This window comes from Ursus arctos, unplaced genomic scaffold (genome assembly GCF_023065955.2).
Source record: "Ursus arctos isolate Adak ecotype North America unplaced genomic scaffold, UrsArc2.0 scaffold_13, whole genome shotgun sequence".
Lineage (NCBI taxonomy): Eukaryota > Metazoa > Chordata > Mammalia > Carnivora > Ursidae > Ursus > Ursus arctos.
In genome coordinates this window covers 42,083,561-42,103,674 of record NW_026622797.1, presented here as the reverse complement: position 1 = coordinate 42,103,674, position 20,114 = coordinate 42,083,561, and the positions used below count along the sequence as shown (strand labels likewise).

Here is a 20,114-nt window from a genome sequence, read left to right as displayed (position 1 = left end):
TCCTCTCATGCTCTGTCACAGGTGAATAATTTGTGTGTCTTATCTCTCCTCAGATGGGCTTGTCACACTTTAAAATTAAGTTCCCTTGATTTCCTTGTAAACTCAGCTCTCTGATACATTCAAGGAAGGTTATGATTTTTGCGGGCTATTTGGATTTTTCTTGTTAGGATGGGAGTGACATGCTCTTACAGCTTTCCACACCCTGGAAATGGAAGAAGAACTTAGGCTTATGTTTTGTATGTCCTTGCTTTTTAATTTCATTTTCTAAAATAATTTTTATTGTATTTTATAAAAATACTGCTTTGTGATGGATTGAAAAAGAGAACAAAACTGGTCCCTCATCAGTGTAACAAGCATGGTTCCAAATGCAAGTAGTTATAGTTATGACAAGATGGTCCAATGTATGGGTTCCAAAAGTGAACTATTTAGCTATAGAACATTTCTTTTGGAACTTATATTTACAGATATCAAAAAAGGTTCATACTAATTCACACCTAGCAGAGAGTAAGGTACTAGGTGTGGTTAACCAAATATCTTCACTTTAAAAAACTTATTCTGTAGCCTAAAATAGCATTGCATTGCTAATTTTTTCCCTTTCTAAAATAGATGTGTAGCATTTGTCCCAATTTTCCCTGATGTAAGGGTTAATTTATTAGCAATATTTCAAAACGTCCCAGATTTTCTCTGGAAAAGGCATATCAAAATAAACTGCAAATTTTACCAACCAGCAAAGGTGCTAATTAAATGGAGACATAAGAGGAGAAAGTAGCCTTGAAGATATTTAGGAAACTATACCTCTAATTTCCCCTGATAAAAAGGTTAGAAGCAATAATTATTTTAAAGTATGTTCTCATAACACTTTTATTATGAACCTATCACTTTGGTGCTCTTTTGTCTATCCTCCCCAACAAAATAGCCAACACCTCAAGAATAGTGCTATATTCATCTTCATTCTTTTCAGTAACTAGCACAGTGCCTGGTATATAGCAGGCTCTTAATGAATGTACACTGAGTCAATGTATATTGAATGAAATGAATAGATCTGGTCATTGTTCTGCCTAGCTTTTTCTTGTGTTTTTTTCCTATGGGCTCTATCACTCCACCCCCTTTTCCTTTCCAAGTGTATATAATTAGATCTCAGAGAATCTATATACACCAGCATCCCTTTTCATGCCCACTACTGTTTGAAGACTCTGCTGGCAGCCCTATCTGCCTAATCAGCTGGCCTCACACCTATAATAGTAGCATTAGGGATGAGATAGTTCTCGCTCTGTCCTTTGTTGGGATAACCCAGCAGACTATTTGGTGGTCAGCCTTTCGAGCCAGATAAGTTTCTCATAACCACCTCAGAGCCTGGGTGAATGGATTTCTATCTGACCTGCCTATTTTATCTCCTCAGTGGTCATGTTTGCAAGTGACTCACATACCTCAACCCCTAAACCTCCTTGAGTCACAACAGGCACTTCATTTTAGCTAATATATTTTATTATTTAGTTTTCCACATGCTGTGATCAACATTCTGTTAGGATAGATAAGGAGAATGCCACTGAAAGCAGAAATTATGTTATTTCTTTTTGAATCTTTAAAAATTTCTAACATGGGGCGCCTGGGTGGCACAGCGGTTAACCGTCTGCCTTCGGCTCAGGGCGTGATCCTGGCGTTATGGGATCGAGCCCCACATCAGGCTCCTCCGCTATGAGCCTGCTTCTTCCTCTCCCACTCCCCCTGCTTGTGTTCCCTCTCTCGCTGGCTGTCTCTATCTCTGTCGAATAAATAAATAAAATCTTTTAAAAAAAATTTCTAACATAGTAATATGCCCACAGTAGATATACATTATTGAATGAGAGAATAAGTTGGATCCTGCATTGAAAGCTCTTCTTAAGTCCCCTCCATGAATTAACTTACACTTATACTTTAGTTTTTCCTTTCTTTGTTCCAACAACTCATTTTTACTTCCTCATACACCTCCACGGGAATACTAATGTGTGTTTGATGAATGTAAGTGATAATCCCTGCTAAGACCAAACATACCTTGCAGTTCAATAAGATTCACATTTTTCTATAATCACATTATTAGCTAATCTCATTATTCCCAGAGATTTTAAAGAAAAGAAACTCTTACCCAGCCTTAGCAACACTTATGGTTTGTTGCTCCATTGCCTCATGGATACTGGTTCTATCATGCTCTTTGAGGCTGTTAAACTCATCGATACAGCAAAGGCCTGCATCTGCAAGTACTAATGCCCCAGCCTCCAAATTCCATTCTCCTGAGTCTTTCACAGCAGTTACCGTCAGACCTAAGGAAACAAGCAAGCTATGTTAGTTTTTATTTTCAAAAGCATATCTTATACCTATGAGGGGAAAGTACCTACATTTTAAATGGAAAAGAGTCAACGCTTTTATTTCTAATCTGTGGAGAATGAATGGCATCAGACAGAGAACTGGTGGTTCCCAAGGGGAGGAGGAATGGGAGGATGGGCAAAATAAGTGAAGGGAATTAAGAAGCACAAACTTATAAATGAGTCATAGGGATGTAAATACAGTCAATAATATCATAATAACTTTGTATGGTGACAGATGGTAACTAGACTGATCATGGTGAGCATTTCATAATGTATATAAATGTTGAGTCACTATGTTGTATACCTGAAATGAACATAATATTGTATGGCAACTACTTCAATTAAAAAAAAAATGAATGGCATCAGGACAACTATTTCTGGTGTCCAGGCAATGGAAGGCCTCAGAAGATCCTATGTTCTGAAAATATAAGATGTGTCATTGAGTATTTTATAGCAACTAGAAGTCCCCAAATATTCGCTTTCCTTGGTTGGTATCCTCACTGAATAGAGGGAGCAAACAGATCTCCAGAGATCTTCTTACAAGAGGTTTGGTATTATATGCTGTTTATAGAGAAGGGTCCAAAGACAGAAAATGGTAGATATTAGAGTCCAATAATGAAAATGAAAAGTTTGCTCCTAGTCACAGTGTGAGAAAGAAGATTCCCTGGTATGTCTTTTCTGGTTTTGATTCATCCTTTATACCAGTGGTCAAAAGCAAAGGCATCAGGGGTGCCTGGCTGGCTCCATCAGTTAAGCATCTGACTCTTGGTTTCAGCCTAGGTCATGATCTTGGGGTCATGAGAGTGAGCCTCGCAGCGGGCTCTGCGCTCAGTGCAGAGTCTGTTTGAGATTCTCTCCTTCCCCCTTTCCCTCTGGCCCTCCCCAACTTGCACGCATGTGCACACACTCTCTCTCATAAATAAACAAATAAAATCTTAAAAAAAAAAAAAAAAAAAGGGCAAAGGCTTTGGAGTCACACAGGCTTGGATCCTGAATCCGGGATCTGTCATTCTGGTTGTCATACTGTAGGCAAGTTTCCTAATATGTTTATTCATTTATAAAAGGGGATAACAATGGAATGTATCTTACTGAGTCTTGGATATTCAAATAGAATATAATACAATTCTTTAAAAGGTGTATGACACATACTGAGTACTTGTAACACCTACTGTTGATAAAAATTGATAAGCTAGACTGACCATGAAAAAGAGGAGAAACAAGTTACAAATATCAGGAACAAAAGGGGGATATCACTATAAACCCTACAGACACTTAACTAATAGTAAGGGAATACAATGAACAACTCTATGCCCTAAGTTTGATAACTTAGATGAAATGGTCAAATTCTTTGAAATATATAAACTGTGAAAGTTTATCTAAAAAGGAACAGATAGCTTGCATACTCTTATATCTATTTTGAAAATTGGCTATGTAGTTAAAAACCCTGCAACACAAAAATCTACAACTAAGATGACTTCATGGTGAATTCTACCAAACATTTATGAAAAAGATAATTCCAATTCTAAAAAAATTTTCAAAAATACAGAAAAACAAGGAACACTTCCCAACTCATTTACTATAGCCAGCATTAAGATACCAAAGCCAGATAAAGATATATTAAAAGAAAACTACAGACCAGTATCTCTTATAAACACAGATGCAAAAATCCTCAAAAAAAGAAGCAAATCAAACAATACATAAAATAATAGATTATAACCAAGTAGGGTTATAATCTTGGGAATGCAAGGCTAATTCAACACTCAAAAATTAACCAATATAATTCACCATATCAATAAACTAAGGAAGAAAAAGCAAATGACCAACTCAATATATTCAGAACACCTGACAAAACTCAACAATTATTCATGATATAAAAGTCTCTCAGAAGCCAAGAATAGAGGGAACTTCTTCAGTCTTATAAAGGGTATTTACAAAAATCATGCAGTTAACATATTTAATCATAAAAGACTGAATGCTTACCCCCACCCCCACCCTCATCCCCAAGATCAGAAAAAGGCAAGAAGATTAGCTCTCATCATTCTCATTCAAAATCTTGGTGGAGGTTCTAGCCAGTAAAATAAATGAAGAGAAATTAACAACCATCAGATCAAAAAGGAAAAAATAAAATTGTTTATATTTTCAGACAATATGATTATGTATAAAATTCCAAATAATGTACAAAAAAGCTACTAGAACTGAGTATAGCAAGGCTGCAGGATGCAAGTCAATATACAACAATCAGTCATATCTCTATATATTAGAAAGAAATAAAAAACTGCAATTAAAAAATAACACAATTTGGGGGGCCTGGGTGGCTCAGTTGGTTAAGTGTTTCCTGCTTAGTGTTATCTTGAGCCTTTGGCTCAGGTCATGATCTCCCAGTGGAGCACCGCTGACTGGCCCCCTGCTCAGCAGGAAGTCTGCTTCTCCCTCTGTCCCTCTCCCTGCTCACACTCTCTTTCGCATTTTCGTTCTCTCAAATAAAATCTTTAAATAAATTTAAAAATAAAATGATACAATTTATAATAGCACCTGAAAATATGAAATACCTGGGTATAAATCTTTAAAAATGTGCAAGATCTGGGCCGTGAGTTCGAGCCCCACACTGGGTGCAGAGATTACTAAAAAAAATTAATTAAATTTAAAAAATGTGGAAGATCTGTATGTAAAAATTATAAAACACTAATGAAGGAAATCAAAGATAACTAATGAAATCAAGAGATATTCCATGTTCATGAAATGAATCGAAAAACTCAGTATTTTTTTTTAAGATTTTATTTATTTATTTGTCAGAGAGAGAGTGAGCACAAGCTGGGGGGAGTGGCAGGCAGAGGGTGAAGCAGGCTCCCCACTGAGCAAGGAGCCCAAAGCAGGACTTGATCCCAGGGCCCTGATATCAGGTCTCCCCACTGAGCAAGGAGCCCAAAGCAGGACTTGATCCCAGGGCCCTGATATCAGGTCTCCCCACTGAGCAAGGAGCCCAAAGCAGGACTTGATCCCAGGGCCCTGATATCATGACCTGAGCCGAAGGCAGACACTCAACTGACTGAGCCACCCAGGCATTCCTGAAAAACTCAGTATTTTAAAGATGCTTCCCCAAATTCCTCTATAATTCTCCCTAAATTGGTCTATAGATTCAATGCAACTCCAAATACAAATTTTTAAAAAAGATTTACTTATTTATTTGAGAGAAAGAGAGAGAGCAAGCAGGGGTGGGGGGGTGGGTGCAGAGGGAGAGTCTTAAGCAGACTGTGCACTAGGCACAGAGCCTGATGAGGGCTCAATCTCACCACCCTGAGGTCACAACCCGAGCAGAAACCAAGAGTCAGACACTTAACCGACTGAGCCACCCAGGCGCCCCCCCCAAACAAAATTCTAATGGGATTTTTCTTCTCATAGAAATTGACAAACCGATTCCAAAATTTATATGGAGAAGCAAAGGAAATAGAAGAATCAAACCAAAAGACAAAGTAGGAGGTCATGATTTAATTTCCACATTTACTACAAAGCTACAGTAATCAACTCAGTGTAGTACTAGAAAAAGAAGAGACAGAGAGAACAATAGAATAGAGTCCAATAAAAGACCCACACATATCTAGTCAAGTGATTTTTTTGATAAAAATGCAAAAGCAATTCAATGAAGAAAAGATAATCTGTTCTATAAATGGTGCTACAATAACTGGATAGCCTAATGCAAAAAGGAAAAAAAAAATCAGTCTTGATCCATACCTCAAGTCTGATACAAAAATTAACTCAATGAATGAAAAGATCTAAATGAAAAATGTAAAACTTATAGATGAAAACTCATAGAAGAAAATACAAGAGAAAACCTATGTGAGTTCTTCTGTTTTCCAGTCCAGCATTTAAGGAGCTCAGAAGTTGCCACAAGTTGCCACTTGTTTAACAATAAGTAAAAACCTGAACAAACTGAAAAATCAATAATTCTCCTAAGGCGCATTAGAGAAACGAGGTCACAGGGCAAACCAATGCTCCCCAAATTAGAAAGATAGACAGAGAATCACAACTTACCAGAGCTATTGTTACCTATATGGAAACCGGTAATGGTATAAGAAAACCTGAACTGTAATTGATGAATTGCTGGAGGCTCAATGTGGACAACTCTGAGAATTAAAATCTCCATTCATAGGGGACCCTCATACTTTTGTGAGTTTTACCTCCATGAGCCGTCCCAGGTTCTCACATTAAATATTGGCAATTTTTCTCTGATACTGTAAGCAAAGAGATGGAAAGTCTAAGAAAAACATTAAAATTCTAGAGATCAAAAACACTGTAAATGAAAGGAAGAATGCCTTTAATGGGCTCATTAGTGGACTGGACATGGCTGAGTAAAGAATCTCTGAATGTAAAGATAGTGTAAGTTTCAATGGAAACTTCCAAAACTGAAAAGAAAATAGGAGACAAGGTGAAAAATAACACAATTGAGTATCCAGGAACTGTGGGACAACTACAAAAGGTGTAACATAAATGTAATGGGAAACCAGAATGAGAAGAAAGAGAGAAAGGAACAGAAGCAATATCTGAAGCAATAATGACTGAGAATTAGTCATTAATTGATTAATGTCAGACACCAAACCATGGATCCAGAAAACTCAAGATAACACTAAGTAGGAAAAATGTTTAAAAAAAAAACTACAGGTAGGCATGTCATATTTAAATGTCAGAAAATCAAACATAAAGAAAAAAATCTTGAAAGAAATCAAAGGAAAAATGCAACTTACCTGTAGAGAAGCAAAGATGAGAATTATACCCAACCTCCCCTCAGAAACCACGCAAGTAACAAGAGTAGAATGAAATATTCAAAGTATTGAGAGAAAAAGCTCGCCAGCCTAGAATTCTGTACCTTTCATGAAATTATCTTCAAAAGTGAAAAAGAAAAAAAATTTTTTTGAGGTAATTTGTTGCCAGGAGACCTGCCTTGCAAGAAATGTTAAAGTTCTTTAGAGAGAAGGAAAATGACATAGGTCAGAAACTCAGATCTACACAAAGGGACCTGGTTGGCTCAGTTGGAAAAGCATACAACTCTTGGTCTTGCGGTTGTGAGTTTGAGCCCCACACAGGGTGTAGAGATTACCTATATAAACAAACAAACTTAAAAAAAAAACAACTCAGATCTACATAAAGTAAGGAGGAATGAAGAAAGACTAGGTAAAATAAAAACTTCTGTTTTCATTATTCTTAATTCATCTAAAGTAGTTTATTAAAAATAACAGCAATAATGTATTCAAATATGTATGCTTATATGTGTTTATGTTCAAGTGAAATGATTGAGAGAAATAATAAAAAGGATAAGAGGGAGGAATTAGAAATATCTTGCTAGTTATAAGGTACTATGCTACCCATGAAGTGTTTTTTAGTGTTATTTGAAAGTGGACTTGGATTAATTGTAAATGTATATTGCAAACTCTAAAGCAACCATTATAAAAGTTAAAAAGAAGCATAACTGATATCCTAAGAATGGAGAAAAACTGGAATCATATAAAATGCTCAGTTAAAACGATAACAGGCAGAAAAAGAGTGGAAGATAAAAACAGGAACAAAGAACAAGGGCAACAAATAGAAAAAGCTAACAAATATGGCAAGTATTAATCCAGCCAAATCAATAATCACTTCGAACATTTATAGTCTAAATACACCAATCAAAAGACAGATTATCAGAGTTGATAAAAAAAGACCCAACTATACATTATCTATAAGAAACCCACTTTACTTTTACTCTTTTTTGAAACTCACTTTAAATATAAAAACACATAGATTAAAAGTAAAGACAGAGAAAGATATACTATGCTAACACTAATCCAAAAAAATATGGGAGTAGCTATATTAATTTCAGACAGAACAGATGTCAGGGCAAGAAAAATTATCAGGGAGACAGAGGAGTATTACATAATGATAAAAGGGGGTCAACACTCCAAGATGACATAACAATCCTTAATATTTATGGGCCTCAGAATATGTGAGGTGAAAACTAGTTGAAGTCAAAGGAGAAGTACATGAATTTATATTCTAGTTGGAGACTTCACCACCCTCTCTGGGAAATGGACATAACCAGCAGGCAGAAAATCCGTAAGGCCATAACTGAACTCAAAAGTACCATCAATCAACTGAATATATCAAGCATCTATAAACAACTTCATCCAGCAACAGCAGAATGTATTTTTTTCTCCAGATCCCATGGAATATTCGCCAAGATAGACCATATGCTGGACAATAAAACACACTTTAGCAAATTTAGAAAAGAAATCATAAATCTTCTCTCAGACCACAGTGTAATTAAACTAGAAAGCAATAACAGAAAGAAAACTAGAAAATCCCAAATTATGTGGAGATTAAACAACATACTTCTAAATAACACATGGGACAAGGAAGAAATCTCAAGAGAAATTTAAAAATGTTTTGAACTAAATAAAAATGAAAACATAACTTTTCAAAATGTGTGGGATGCAGTGAAAGCAGTGCTTAGAAACTGATAATGCTAAGTGCATGTATTAGAAGAGAAGAAAGATCTAAAATCAATAATATAAGCTTCCACTTTAGGAAACTAGAAAAAGAAGAGCAAATTAAATCCAAAGCAAGCAGAAGGAAGGAAATAATAAAAATTACAGCAGAAATCAATGAAATTGAAAGCAGGAAATCAATAAAGAAAATCACTGAAACCAAAATGTGTTCTTTGATAAGATCAATAAAATTGATAAGCTAAGAAAAAATGGGAAAAGAGACAAATTACTAATATCAGAAATGAAGAGGGGACATCACTACTGATCCTGTTGACATTAAGCAGATAAAGAATTATTACAAACAACTTTATGCCCACAAATTTGATAACCCAGATGAAACAGACCAATTCCTTGAAAGACACAAGCTGTCAACTCAGGTAAGAAGAAACAGACAATCTGAATAGGCCCATATCCATTAAAGAAACTGAATCAATAATTAATAACCTTCTAAAATAGAAAGTACCAGGTCCAGATGGCTTCACTGGTGAATTCTACTAAATATTTAAGGAAGAAATGATACCCATCCTCTACCGTTTTTGTAGAAGAAATAAGTAGAGGTAATACTTCCTAACTCATTCTATGCCAGCATTACCTTAATACCAAAACCCAACAAAGACATTACAAGAAAACTACAGCCTACATCTCTCATGAACATAGATGCAAAAATCTTCAGTAAAATATTAGCAAACTTGTGCTCACTTCGGCAGCACATATACTAAAATATTAGCAAACTAAATCCAACAACGTATAAAAAGAATTATACACCATGACCTAGTGGGATTTATCTGAGTTATGTAAGGCTGGTTTAACAAGCAAAAAATCAACTGATGTTATGTATCACATCAACAGACTAAAGAAGAAAAAAACCCCACAGAACAGACACAAAAGTCCATTAACAGTAGAACAGATAGAGAAACTGTTGTATATTCATACTGTGGAATAAGACAGCAATAAAAAATGAAGTGCAGCTAAACACAATATAGGTGAAATATTAAAACACAATATTGAGCAAAAGAATACACACTCTACAATTTAATTACTGTCAAGTAAAAATACCAGGCAAAACCAAATTAGTGCTAATAGACCTGACCTAAAAGAAATACTAGGGGACTCTTTCAAGCTGAAATGAAAGAACACTAAGACAGTAACTCAAGTACACATAAAGAAATAAAAAACACCAGTAAAGTTAACTACGTAGGTAAATATTAAAGATGGTATCAATGTAATTTTGTGTCTCTTTTCTTCTCTTTTCTTTTCTACTTAAGAAAAAACTGCAGAAAGCAAAAATTATAAAACTGTGTTGATCAGCTTATAATGTATAAAGATGAAATTTGTGTGACAATAAAAGCACAAAAGAAGGTGGAGGGAACAGAATTATACTGGAACAAAATTTTTATATACTATCAAATTAGTATTAATCTGAATTAGATTGGTTTTACATTAAGATGTTATAAGCCCCGGGGCGCCTGGGTGGCACAGCGGTTAAGCGTCTGCCTTCGGCTCAGGGCGTGATCCCGGCGTTATGGTGTTATGGGATCGAGCCCCACATCGGGCTCCTCCAATGGGAGCCTGCTTCTTCCTCTCCCACTCCCCCTGCTTGTGTTCCCTCTCTCGCTGGCTGTCTCTATCTCTGTCAAATAAATAAATAAAATCTTTACAAAAAAAAAAAAGATGTTATAAGCCCCAAGATAATCACTAAGAAAATAACTTAATACAGTAAAAGAAGCAAAAGGGTATTAAAATGATACACTAGAAATTACATCAAGCACAAAAGAAGGCAGTAATGGAGAATATCGCAACAAAGAAGACATAAGCCGTGTAGAAAACAGAGTGGAAAATAGCATTCATAAATCCTACCTTATCAGGTAAGTACATTAAATGTAAACAAACACTTTAATAAAAAGCAGTTTGTCGAATGAATACAAAGACATGATCCAACTATGTGTTGTCTACAAGAGACATACTTTAGACAGCAACCAGAAGAGGGATGCAGTGGCTATGCTAATATCAGAGAAGTATTTTAATACAATTACAAAAATATGTTAATGTGAGAATAGCATTTACAAGTGAAGATACAATCACACTGGCTTCTGCACTAGTTAGATAACATCTAGAGCAGAAGTCAGCAAACTATGATCTGTGGGCAAAATCTGGCCCAACCACTTGTTTTTGTAAAAGCAGTTTTTTTGGAACACAGTCATGGTCATCATTTACTTATTGGCAATAGCTACTTTCACACTACAATGGCAGAGGTAAGTAGTTGTGACAAATACTGTATGGCCCTCAAAATCTATGGGGCCCTGGGTGGCTGAGTCCTTAAGAGTCTGCCTTTGGCTCAGGTCATGATCTCAGGGTCTTGGGATTGAGCCCCGCATCAGGCTTCCTGCTCAGCGGGAGGCCTGCTTCTCCCTCTCCCACTCTCCTTGCTTGTGTTCCCTCTCTTGCGGTCTCTCTCTCTCTGTCAAATAAATAAATAAAATCTTTTTTAAAAAGTCTAAAATATTTATTGCTGGCCTTTTACAGAAAAAAGGTTGCCGATTGTTGATTTAGAGTATTAATGTTTACTTCTGGGACATCAAATTTTAAAAGAAATACTAATAAAAAAGAGAAGGGTAAACAGATAATAAAGGACAAGGAAATAATGCAATTTAAAGGATAGTTTATGGTACAGGGTATGATTAGCATGAAAGAAAGATTTAGAGAAGAGAAAATAATTTTTACATATTTGGAGAACTAATCCTTTGGAAGAGAAATTAGACTAATTGGGGGCAGCTTCAAAAGAAATAACAGAGACCATCATGCAGAATTTTATAGGGAACTACTGGAAAACTTGAGGTGCTTAAAATGGAATGGGGCTATTTCACAAAGCAGTAACTTTTCATCAAAGTAATTATGTAAGCAAATGTGGAATGTCCATTTGTCAGAAATAGTATAAAAAGACACCCATGCAATTAATAGGTAGCTGTGTAAAAAGGTAATTAGACCGGACATTGGGTGTCGAAATTACTTTTAATAAATTAATAAAATATGAAAAAAGGAATTAGGAAATACTTTGAGAAGAAAGAAAACGAGGACACAACTTACCATAACTTATGGGACGCAGCTAAAGCAGTTCTTAGAGAATAACTTACAGCTATAAATGCCTACATTTGAAAAGAAGAAAAATCTGAAATCAATAACCTATACTTCCACCTAAGACACTGGAAAAAGAAAAGAAAGAAAAAAGAAAAGCAAACTAAATGCAAAGCAAGCAGAAAGAAGGAAATAATAAATATTAGAGCAGAAACTGAAATAGACAATATAAAAATGATAGAGAAAATAAAACCAAAACTGACAAGTCTTTTAGGTACCTGACCAAGCCAATAAAAGAGAAGAATCAAATTACTAAAATCAGGACTCAAAGATGAGACATTATTACTAACATTAGAGAAATAAAAAGGATTATTATAAGGGAATACAATGAACAACTGCATGTTAACTACTTCAACAACCTGGATGAAACGGACAAATTCCTAGAAAGACACTAACTACCAAAACTGACTCAAGAAAAAAAGAAAATCTGAATAGAACTTTAACAAGAGATTGAATTAGTAGTAAAAATAAACTACTCACGAAGAAAAATCCACACACAGATAGCTTCACTGGTGAATTCTACCAAACTTCTAAAAAATCAAATAACAATTCTTCACAACTCTTCTTTAGAAGTTGAAGAGGAGGGAAGACTTCCTCACTCATTCTATGAGGCCAGTATTACCCACATACTTTGGTTAAAGCAAAGACATCACTAGAATACTAAAGACCAATAGCTCTATAACTACAAATACAAAAATCCTCAACAAAATATTAGGAAACCAAATCCGACAATATGTAAAAAGAATTATACACCACGACCAAGTGGGGTTTATCTCAGAAATATAAGATTGATGTACATCTGGAAACCAATTTATGAAGCATTCTCATATCAACAGAATAAAGAACAAAAAGCACATGACCATCTCAATAGAGGCAGCAAAAGCATTTGACAAAATTCATTACTCTTTCATGTAAAAACACTCAACAAACTAGGAACAGAAGGGGAATTCCTCAACCTGATAAAGGGCATCTATAGAAAATCCACAGCTAAACATCATTCTTAATGGTGTAAGACTAAATGCTTTCCTGCTAAGATTAGAAACAAGATAGGGATGTTCACTCTCACTATTTCTTTCTTTCTTTCTTTTTTTTTTAAGATTTATCTATTTATTTGAGAGAGAGAGAGAGCACATGGCAGGGGAGAGGGGCACAAGGAGAGGAAGAGGAGAAGCATACTCTCCGCTAAGCACAGCGCTCCATCCTGGTTTGATCCTAGGACTCAACCACCTGAGCTACCCAGGTACCCCACTCTCAGTATTTCTATTAAACACTGTACTGGAGATTCTGGAAAGGGCAATTAGGCCAAAAATGAAATAACAGGCACCCAGAGGGGGAAATGAAGAAGTAAGACTATCTCTATTTGCAGATAACATAATCTTGCATACAAAAATCCTAAGGAATCCACTAAAAATTTATTACAACTAATAAATGAGTTCAGCAAGGTTGAAGAATACAAAATCAACTTTAAAAAATCAGTTATATGCCTATACACTTAATTTTTTTAAAGATTTTATTAAGTTTTTTGAGAAAGAGAGAGAGCATGAGAGAGCACGAGCAGGCGGAGAGTGAGAAGCAAACTCCCCACTGAGCAGGGAGCCCGACTTGGGGCTTGATCCCATGATCCTGAGACCATGACCTGAACTGAAGGCAGGGGCTTAACTGACTTAGCCACCCAGGTGCCCCTACACTTTCAATGAAGAATACAAAAATGTAATTAAGAAAATAATTCCATTTACAATAGCATCAAAAAGAATAAAATACTTAGGAATAAATTTAACAAACAAACAAAAAAGAACAAAATTTACACCCTGAAAATTATCTGTCAAAAGAAATTAAGGATGACTTAAATAAATGAAAGGATATCCATGTTTACTGACTGGAAGACTTAATATTGTTAAGATTACAATATAAGCCAAAGGGTTCTACAGATTCAATGCTATCCATATCAAAATCTCAACTATCTTCTTTGCAGAAATTGACAAAATGATACTAAAATTCATTTGGAAATTCAATTAATCCCAAATAGCCAACATAATCTTGAAAAAGAACAAAGTTGGAAGACTCATACTTCCTGATTTCGAAACTTACTACAAAGCTACAATAATCAAGACAATATGATAATGGCATAAGGATACAGACCAACAGAACAGACTTGATTGTCCAGAAATAAACCCATACATTTATGGTCAATTCATTCTTGGGGGAAAGAATAGTCTTTTCAAATGACACTGCTGGGAAATTGGACATCCACATGCAAAAATATGAATTTGGATCCCTACTTCACATCATATACAAAAAATAATTCAAACTGGATCAAAGGCTTAAATATAAGCTGTTAAAAGTATAAAACTCTTAGAGGAAAATCATCCAACAATTCCACTTTGGTATTTATCTGAAGAAAACAAAACATTAACTAGAAAAGATAAATGCACTCCTATGTTCACTGCAGCATTACTTACAATAGCCAAGGCATAAAAACAACCTGAGTGTTGATGGATGAATAAAGAAATTGTGGTATATATATACAATGGAATATTATCTAGCCATAAAAAAGAATGAAATCTTCCATTCACAACAACATGGATAAATCTTGAGGACACTATGTTAAGCAAAATAGGTCAGACAGAGAAAGACAAATACTGCATGATCTCTCTTACATGTGAAATCTAAAAAAGCTCATAGATATAGATAATCAAGCTCATAGAAACAAAAGATAGATTGGTGGTTGCCAATCTATTGGTAGGGAGGGAGAAATGGATGAACTGTTGTTTTTTAGTTTAAATACATTGAATATAATAAAAAACTTTAAAAAATGAAACTATTAAAACCCTCAAAGAAAACAAAAATAAAGCAAACGTATAAAATGCTTAAAAGAAAACACAGGTGTAAATCTTCATAATCTTTGATTATAATGGCAGCGTTTTCAAGAAGTGACACCGAAAGAACAAGCAAGAAAACCAAAATAGATAAACTGGACTTCATCTAAATTAAAAGCTTTTGGGCAGCAAAGACCACTACCAAAAAAAAAAAAAAAAAAAAAGGAAAAGGAAAAAAAAAAAACCCTTGCAGGAGAATATTTTTCTGAACCTGAGATATACAAGTCTCTGAAAGTCTCTGATATTTAGAATATATAAAGAACATGTGCTCGCTTCAGCAGCACATATACTAGAATGTGTCAAGAACTCTTACAACTCAATAAGAAAAAAACAAAAACCGAATTGTTTAAATGACCAAAGGATCTGAATAGACATTTCTCCACAGAAGATACAAAAATGGCTAATAAGCAAATAAAAAATGCTAACACCTTAAGCCTTCAGGGAAATAGAAGTCAAAACACAATGAGATACCACTTCACATATCACCCATGGCTATCATCAAAAAGATGTAATAACACGCACTGGTGAGGATGTGGAGAAATTGGAACGCTCACAAATTGCTGGTGGGAATGTAAAATGGCACAGCCACTTTGGAAAACAGCCTTGTAGTTCTTCAAAAGGAGTTACCATATGACCCAGCAATTCCACTCTTAATTAAGCATATAACCAAAGGAAAAGAAACACAGGTCCTGCACAATAATTTGTACACAAATGTTCATAGCAGCATAGCTGTTATTAAAAAAAAATTACTGTGTAATCATACTGGGTTCCTTAGAAGTAGATTCTTTATACACTGGATTCAAGGCTTTGGCAGGCACAGATTGTACCAACCTAAAATCTATTAATTAGTTACCTATTAGCTCATTTGTGAAAACTTTCCCCTTCCTATCCTTTCCAGTTTTTGGCCTTTTCCACATGACCCTGCATATAAGGCCTCCAATCTCACGAAGCCTCCTTGCCTAGCTTCCGTCAAGCGAGGCTCCATCTAATGCTGATGGTCTCTATAGTAACCAACTAGAAACGCTGCTATGCTTAGCAGTGGCTTTGTGCGAGCAATGCTCTAGCCTAGAGAGGCTTTAAAGATTTGAGTCCCTTCTTTACTTACCAACATTTCTCCTGATATTGGGAAAAGAGAGCATCTGATGAAGACAGAGGTGGAGGGTTAAAGAGAAAAGGACTGAATGTAAAACATGAAGGAAGATGGATGAGTAGAGACTGAGTTCAAGAGGAAGATGAATTTAGAAGGAGCTTCATTTATTTAGAGGGGTAAGAACACATGGTAAAAAACTAGATAGAAATAGAAAATAATTATTAAGCATTTCCATTCATATTCTTCTGGTGAGAAACACTATAATGATACTAACTTCAACAAACTGTCAACAACAAACATAATTATGTTGCTTCAGAAAGCTGACTGATGTCACTGACGGCTATCCAAAGGGTGTTCTAGAGTGGAGTCCAGTCATGGATAAGGGATCAGACAGTTTGTATCTTTGACAAATTTGTAACCTAATGATGGGTAGCGATAAACACAAAACAGTGAAAATGTTATTAATGAGGTGGAACACAGAATGGGGGAGGGAGTCATACTTTATGTAACAGTATGGAAACCTCTTAAAAAGTACAGCAAGGCATTCTAGGATGCATAGCTCCATCCTCCCCCAGACATCCCTTCTGCAGCAGGGGGCGTGACCTCTGTAGTGCCTCAAGGGGAAGACTCCCATAGCTTTGCCTTGGCTGAGCCTCCTCTCACTCCCAGTATATACCTGCGCTAACCTCATTCATAGAGCTGTGTTCCTCAAGAGTTCATTAATCAAGACATTACTCCCATGTCTGCCAGCCTGTGGATTCTTCCAGGAAATGATACCAATTGCTTTTCCTATACATAAAGACCACTTTAAATATCTGACAGAGGAGAGGGAGTAGAGAAGCACTAGGTCAGCAATGAAAGGAACGGGTTTCTGAGCGCCAGTGTCTTCATTTGTAATGTGGGAATGATAACACCTTACCCTCCTACCATACAGGATGTTTCGAGGCTTAAAAGCAGGTTATTTAAAAGTTCTTTACAAATGATAAAGAAAGCATAATACCATATATATGCATATATACCATATATGTGCATAAACTATACACACATGCACACACATACACACATAGCCTTTATTGTGATACCCTATTTTGCCTCCCACAGAACTTTAACAAGTGGTTAAAGTTGCATCTAACACATTCTATTCTGCACCATACCTACTTGATTATATAGTTATTTTCCCAATAAGGTCTATGTATGTTCTGTCTTTGAATATTCCACAAAGCCTAGTACAATTTCACATAATAAATGCTCTCTCTATATAATGAGTTATTAAAATCATTATTGTAGGATTTATTCCTTTTAGAAATGTAAACTCCAGCAAATCTTGACATTCTACATTTATATAGAAAATCTTATTTAAAACTATCATTAAGGGATGCCTGGCTGGGTGGTTAAGCGTCTGCCTTCAGCTCAGGTCATGATCCCAGGGACCTGGGATTAAGTCCCACATCAGGCTCCTTGCTCAGCAGGGAGCCTGCTTCTCCCTCTGCCTGCTGCTCCCCTTTCTTGTGCTCTCTCTCTCTGACAAATAAATAAATAAAATCTTTTAAAAAAGGATGAAAACTATAATTCAATTTTGACATCCTATAACTGATAAATAATTGGGAACCCTTTAACTAAAGATACTACAACAAGCCTTACAAGAGAATTTTTTTAAAAGATGAGGACAATAATGCAAATGTCTCTTTAAAGAGAATTACACATAGGGCTACTATAATTACCCCAGGTGGAAATTCAGGATTTGAAAAAAAAAAAAAAAGAGGTTAGCATTCCCATTCCTATGATAACTTCTGCAGCAGGCAGGAGCTGAGACTTGATTCAAATCTTGGTTATAATACATTTTAATTCAATGTATTTTAATTTAATTCAATTTAATTCTAGTTCATTTTAATTCACTCTTTCATCTTGTTTTGTGTGTGACCTCAATTTAACTTCAAGTTTAAGATTCTTAGAAGCCCTCTGCAGAGGAGCTTTGGAGCAAGGAAGCAAGCTGCGTCTTGTCCCTTCAGATTTCAAGTTGTAGGCAACACCAGTAGGTACTTTCTCTAAATAGCTACTGCACACCACTTCACACCCTGCCACAACCTACTGGCATGGCTAAATGACCACCTCATTTCACATCACAGAAAGCACTTGATAACAGACAAATAACTGGATTAAATACACTTAGATTACCAAATAAGCCTAACTGTGAGGGAAAATAATTATAGCTGTATTCTTTTGCTAGGGCCTCTATAACAAAATACCAGCCTGGGTAGCTTAAACAATATAAACGTATTTTCTCACAGTTTTGGAGGCTAGAAGTACAAGATTAAGGTGTCAGCAGGGTTAGTTTCTTGCAAATAGCTGCTTTCTGGTTGTGACCTTGCATGGTCTTTTCTCTGTGTATGCTACCCTTGGTGTCTCTTTTTATGTCCATATTCCCTCCTCACATAGGGACACCAGTTAGATTGGATTAGGACCCAGTTTAAGGAACTCATTTTAACTTAACCACTTCTTTAAAGGCCTTATCACCAAATACGGTCACATTCTAAAGTACTGGAGAATTAGGGCTTCAACAAAATGAATGGGGTGGGGGGACACAATTCAGCCTATAACAATAGTTTACTAGGTTCATTTATCTCTGTCTGAGAGGCACTAGTTTAGGCTTTGCTCATCTTTGAACCCAAATGATCTCTTTCAGCCATCCTTCCCCCATGTAATCTGCACAGCGAGAAGCAATTTTGGAGATTGTATTCTATGCAGCCCTCTAAGCATCACATGGGTCCCCTTGGGTACTTAATAAATGAAGTCACTCATGGTTCCCCATCTGTTACAATATGGTTAGCTGTTTGAGAGTCACCAAAAAGTTGTCCAGCAAGAGATCTTATAGATTGTCTCTGAAACCAGAGTGATGCTTTTACAATTTTTTCCCCTCTATGAGACACCAGCTCACTTTGAAATATGCGATGGCACATCTGGGAATCCCTTTGACCTTTCTTGTAAAGTATTGACAACAGTGAAGAAAGAAACTATTGGAGAAAGTGCTCAAGGCTCTTTAATGTTTTTGAGGAGCAATAATAAAGAGTTAGGACAGGAAACATGAGAGGCTGGAGCCAGTACTTGTGGCTTCCAGTGGACTATTAAGGAGGGTCAGTTTTCCCTTAAATACTGCTGTATATGACATGTTAAACAAAAGGTTTTAAAGAAAATAAGCCAAATTGGTGGTATCCAGGTAGATCTTTTCAGTTCTTGATGCATCAAGTTTTACGGAACATGTACCTTATTATGACATACCTATGTCAGACTGCAAAATACAATTTATTTTACCAAGCTTATAATGTCATTTTTTTTTTTAAGATTTTATTTACTTATTTGACAGAGATAGAGACAGCCAGCGAGAGAGGGAACACAAGCAGGGGGAATGGGAGAGGAAGAAGCAGGCTCCCAGCGGAAGAGCCTGATGTGGGGCTTGATCCCAGAACGCTGGGATCATGCCCTGAGCCGAAGGCAGACGCTTAATGACTGCACCACCCAGGCGCCCCATAATGTCATTTTTATAAAGCAACTGAATTAGAATATCCTTTTAAGAGTGTCTCCAATAATCAGAAAACTATATGCACCATTCTCAAGGGAGTCCTGTTTTAATCTTCAAATGGCCATTTATCTTACATATCTAGTGTATCTTAATGATACATGTAGCAGGTAGCAATTAACACTTTATCTTGGCTAGTGTTAGGACCAGCACTACTACGAGTGAGAAGAGAATACAGTTTATCAGTCACAGTAATCTGCATCTATCACCACACTAAGATTCAGTCTAATACACATAAACAACTGGACTTGAGGAAACCTTTTCTGGTAGGTCCTAGTTTACTGTTTCATCCACTGCCAAAAAAATGAGAACCCCCGCTCTAAGTAGTTTTCCTAAATTTGGGGAGGCCTGGTATTATCTATGCCATATTAACTTTCAAAAGACCAGCAGATAAAAAAGCCACATTAATAGCAACCTACTTAAGTATGAACAATGTCCAAAGAATGACAACTCAAAACCCTGGGCACTATACTAAGAAACAACTCTTTCAGCACAGATAATACTTAAGAAATAATATTTTCTCTGAATTTAATTAACCAAGCTCAGTGGTTTCACTCAAAACACCAAAGGAAAAAAAACGGTTTA

General features: G+C 36.0%; 1 protein-coding gene across 2 annotated transcripts in view; it reads right to left on the bottom strand.

The window, feature by feature from the left end:
• Positions 1–20,114, bottom strand: part of MCM9 (minichromosome maintenance 9 homologous recombination repair factor) — a 99,413-nt gene that overhangs the window by 38,733 nt on the left and 40,566 nt on the right. For both annotated transcript variants that reach the window (XM_026504700.4, XM_057311117.1), the window contains exon 8: positions 2,123–2,297. In XM_026504700.4, the coding sequence (XP_026360485.2) occupies positions 2,123–2,297 (175 nt within the window). The remainder of the gene's footprint in view (positions 1–2,122; positions 2,298–20,114) is intronic.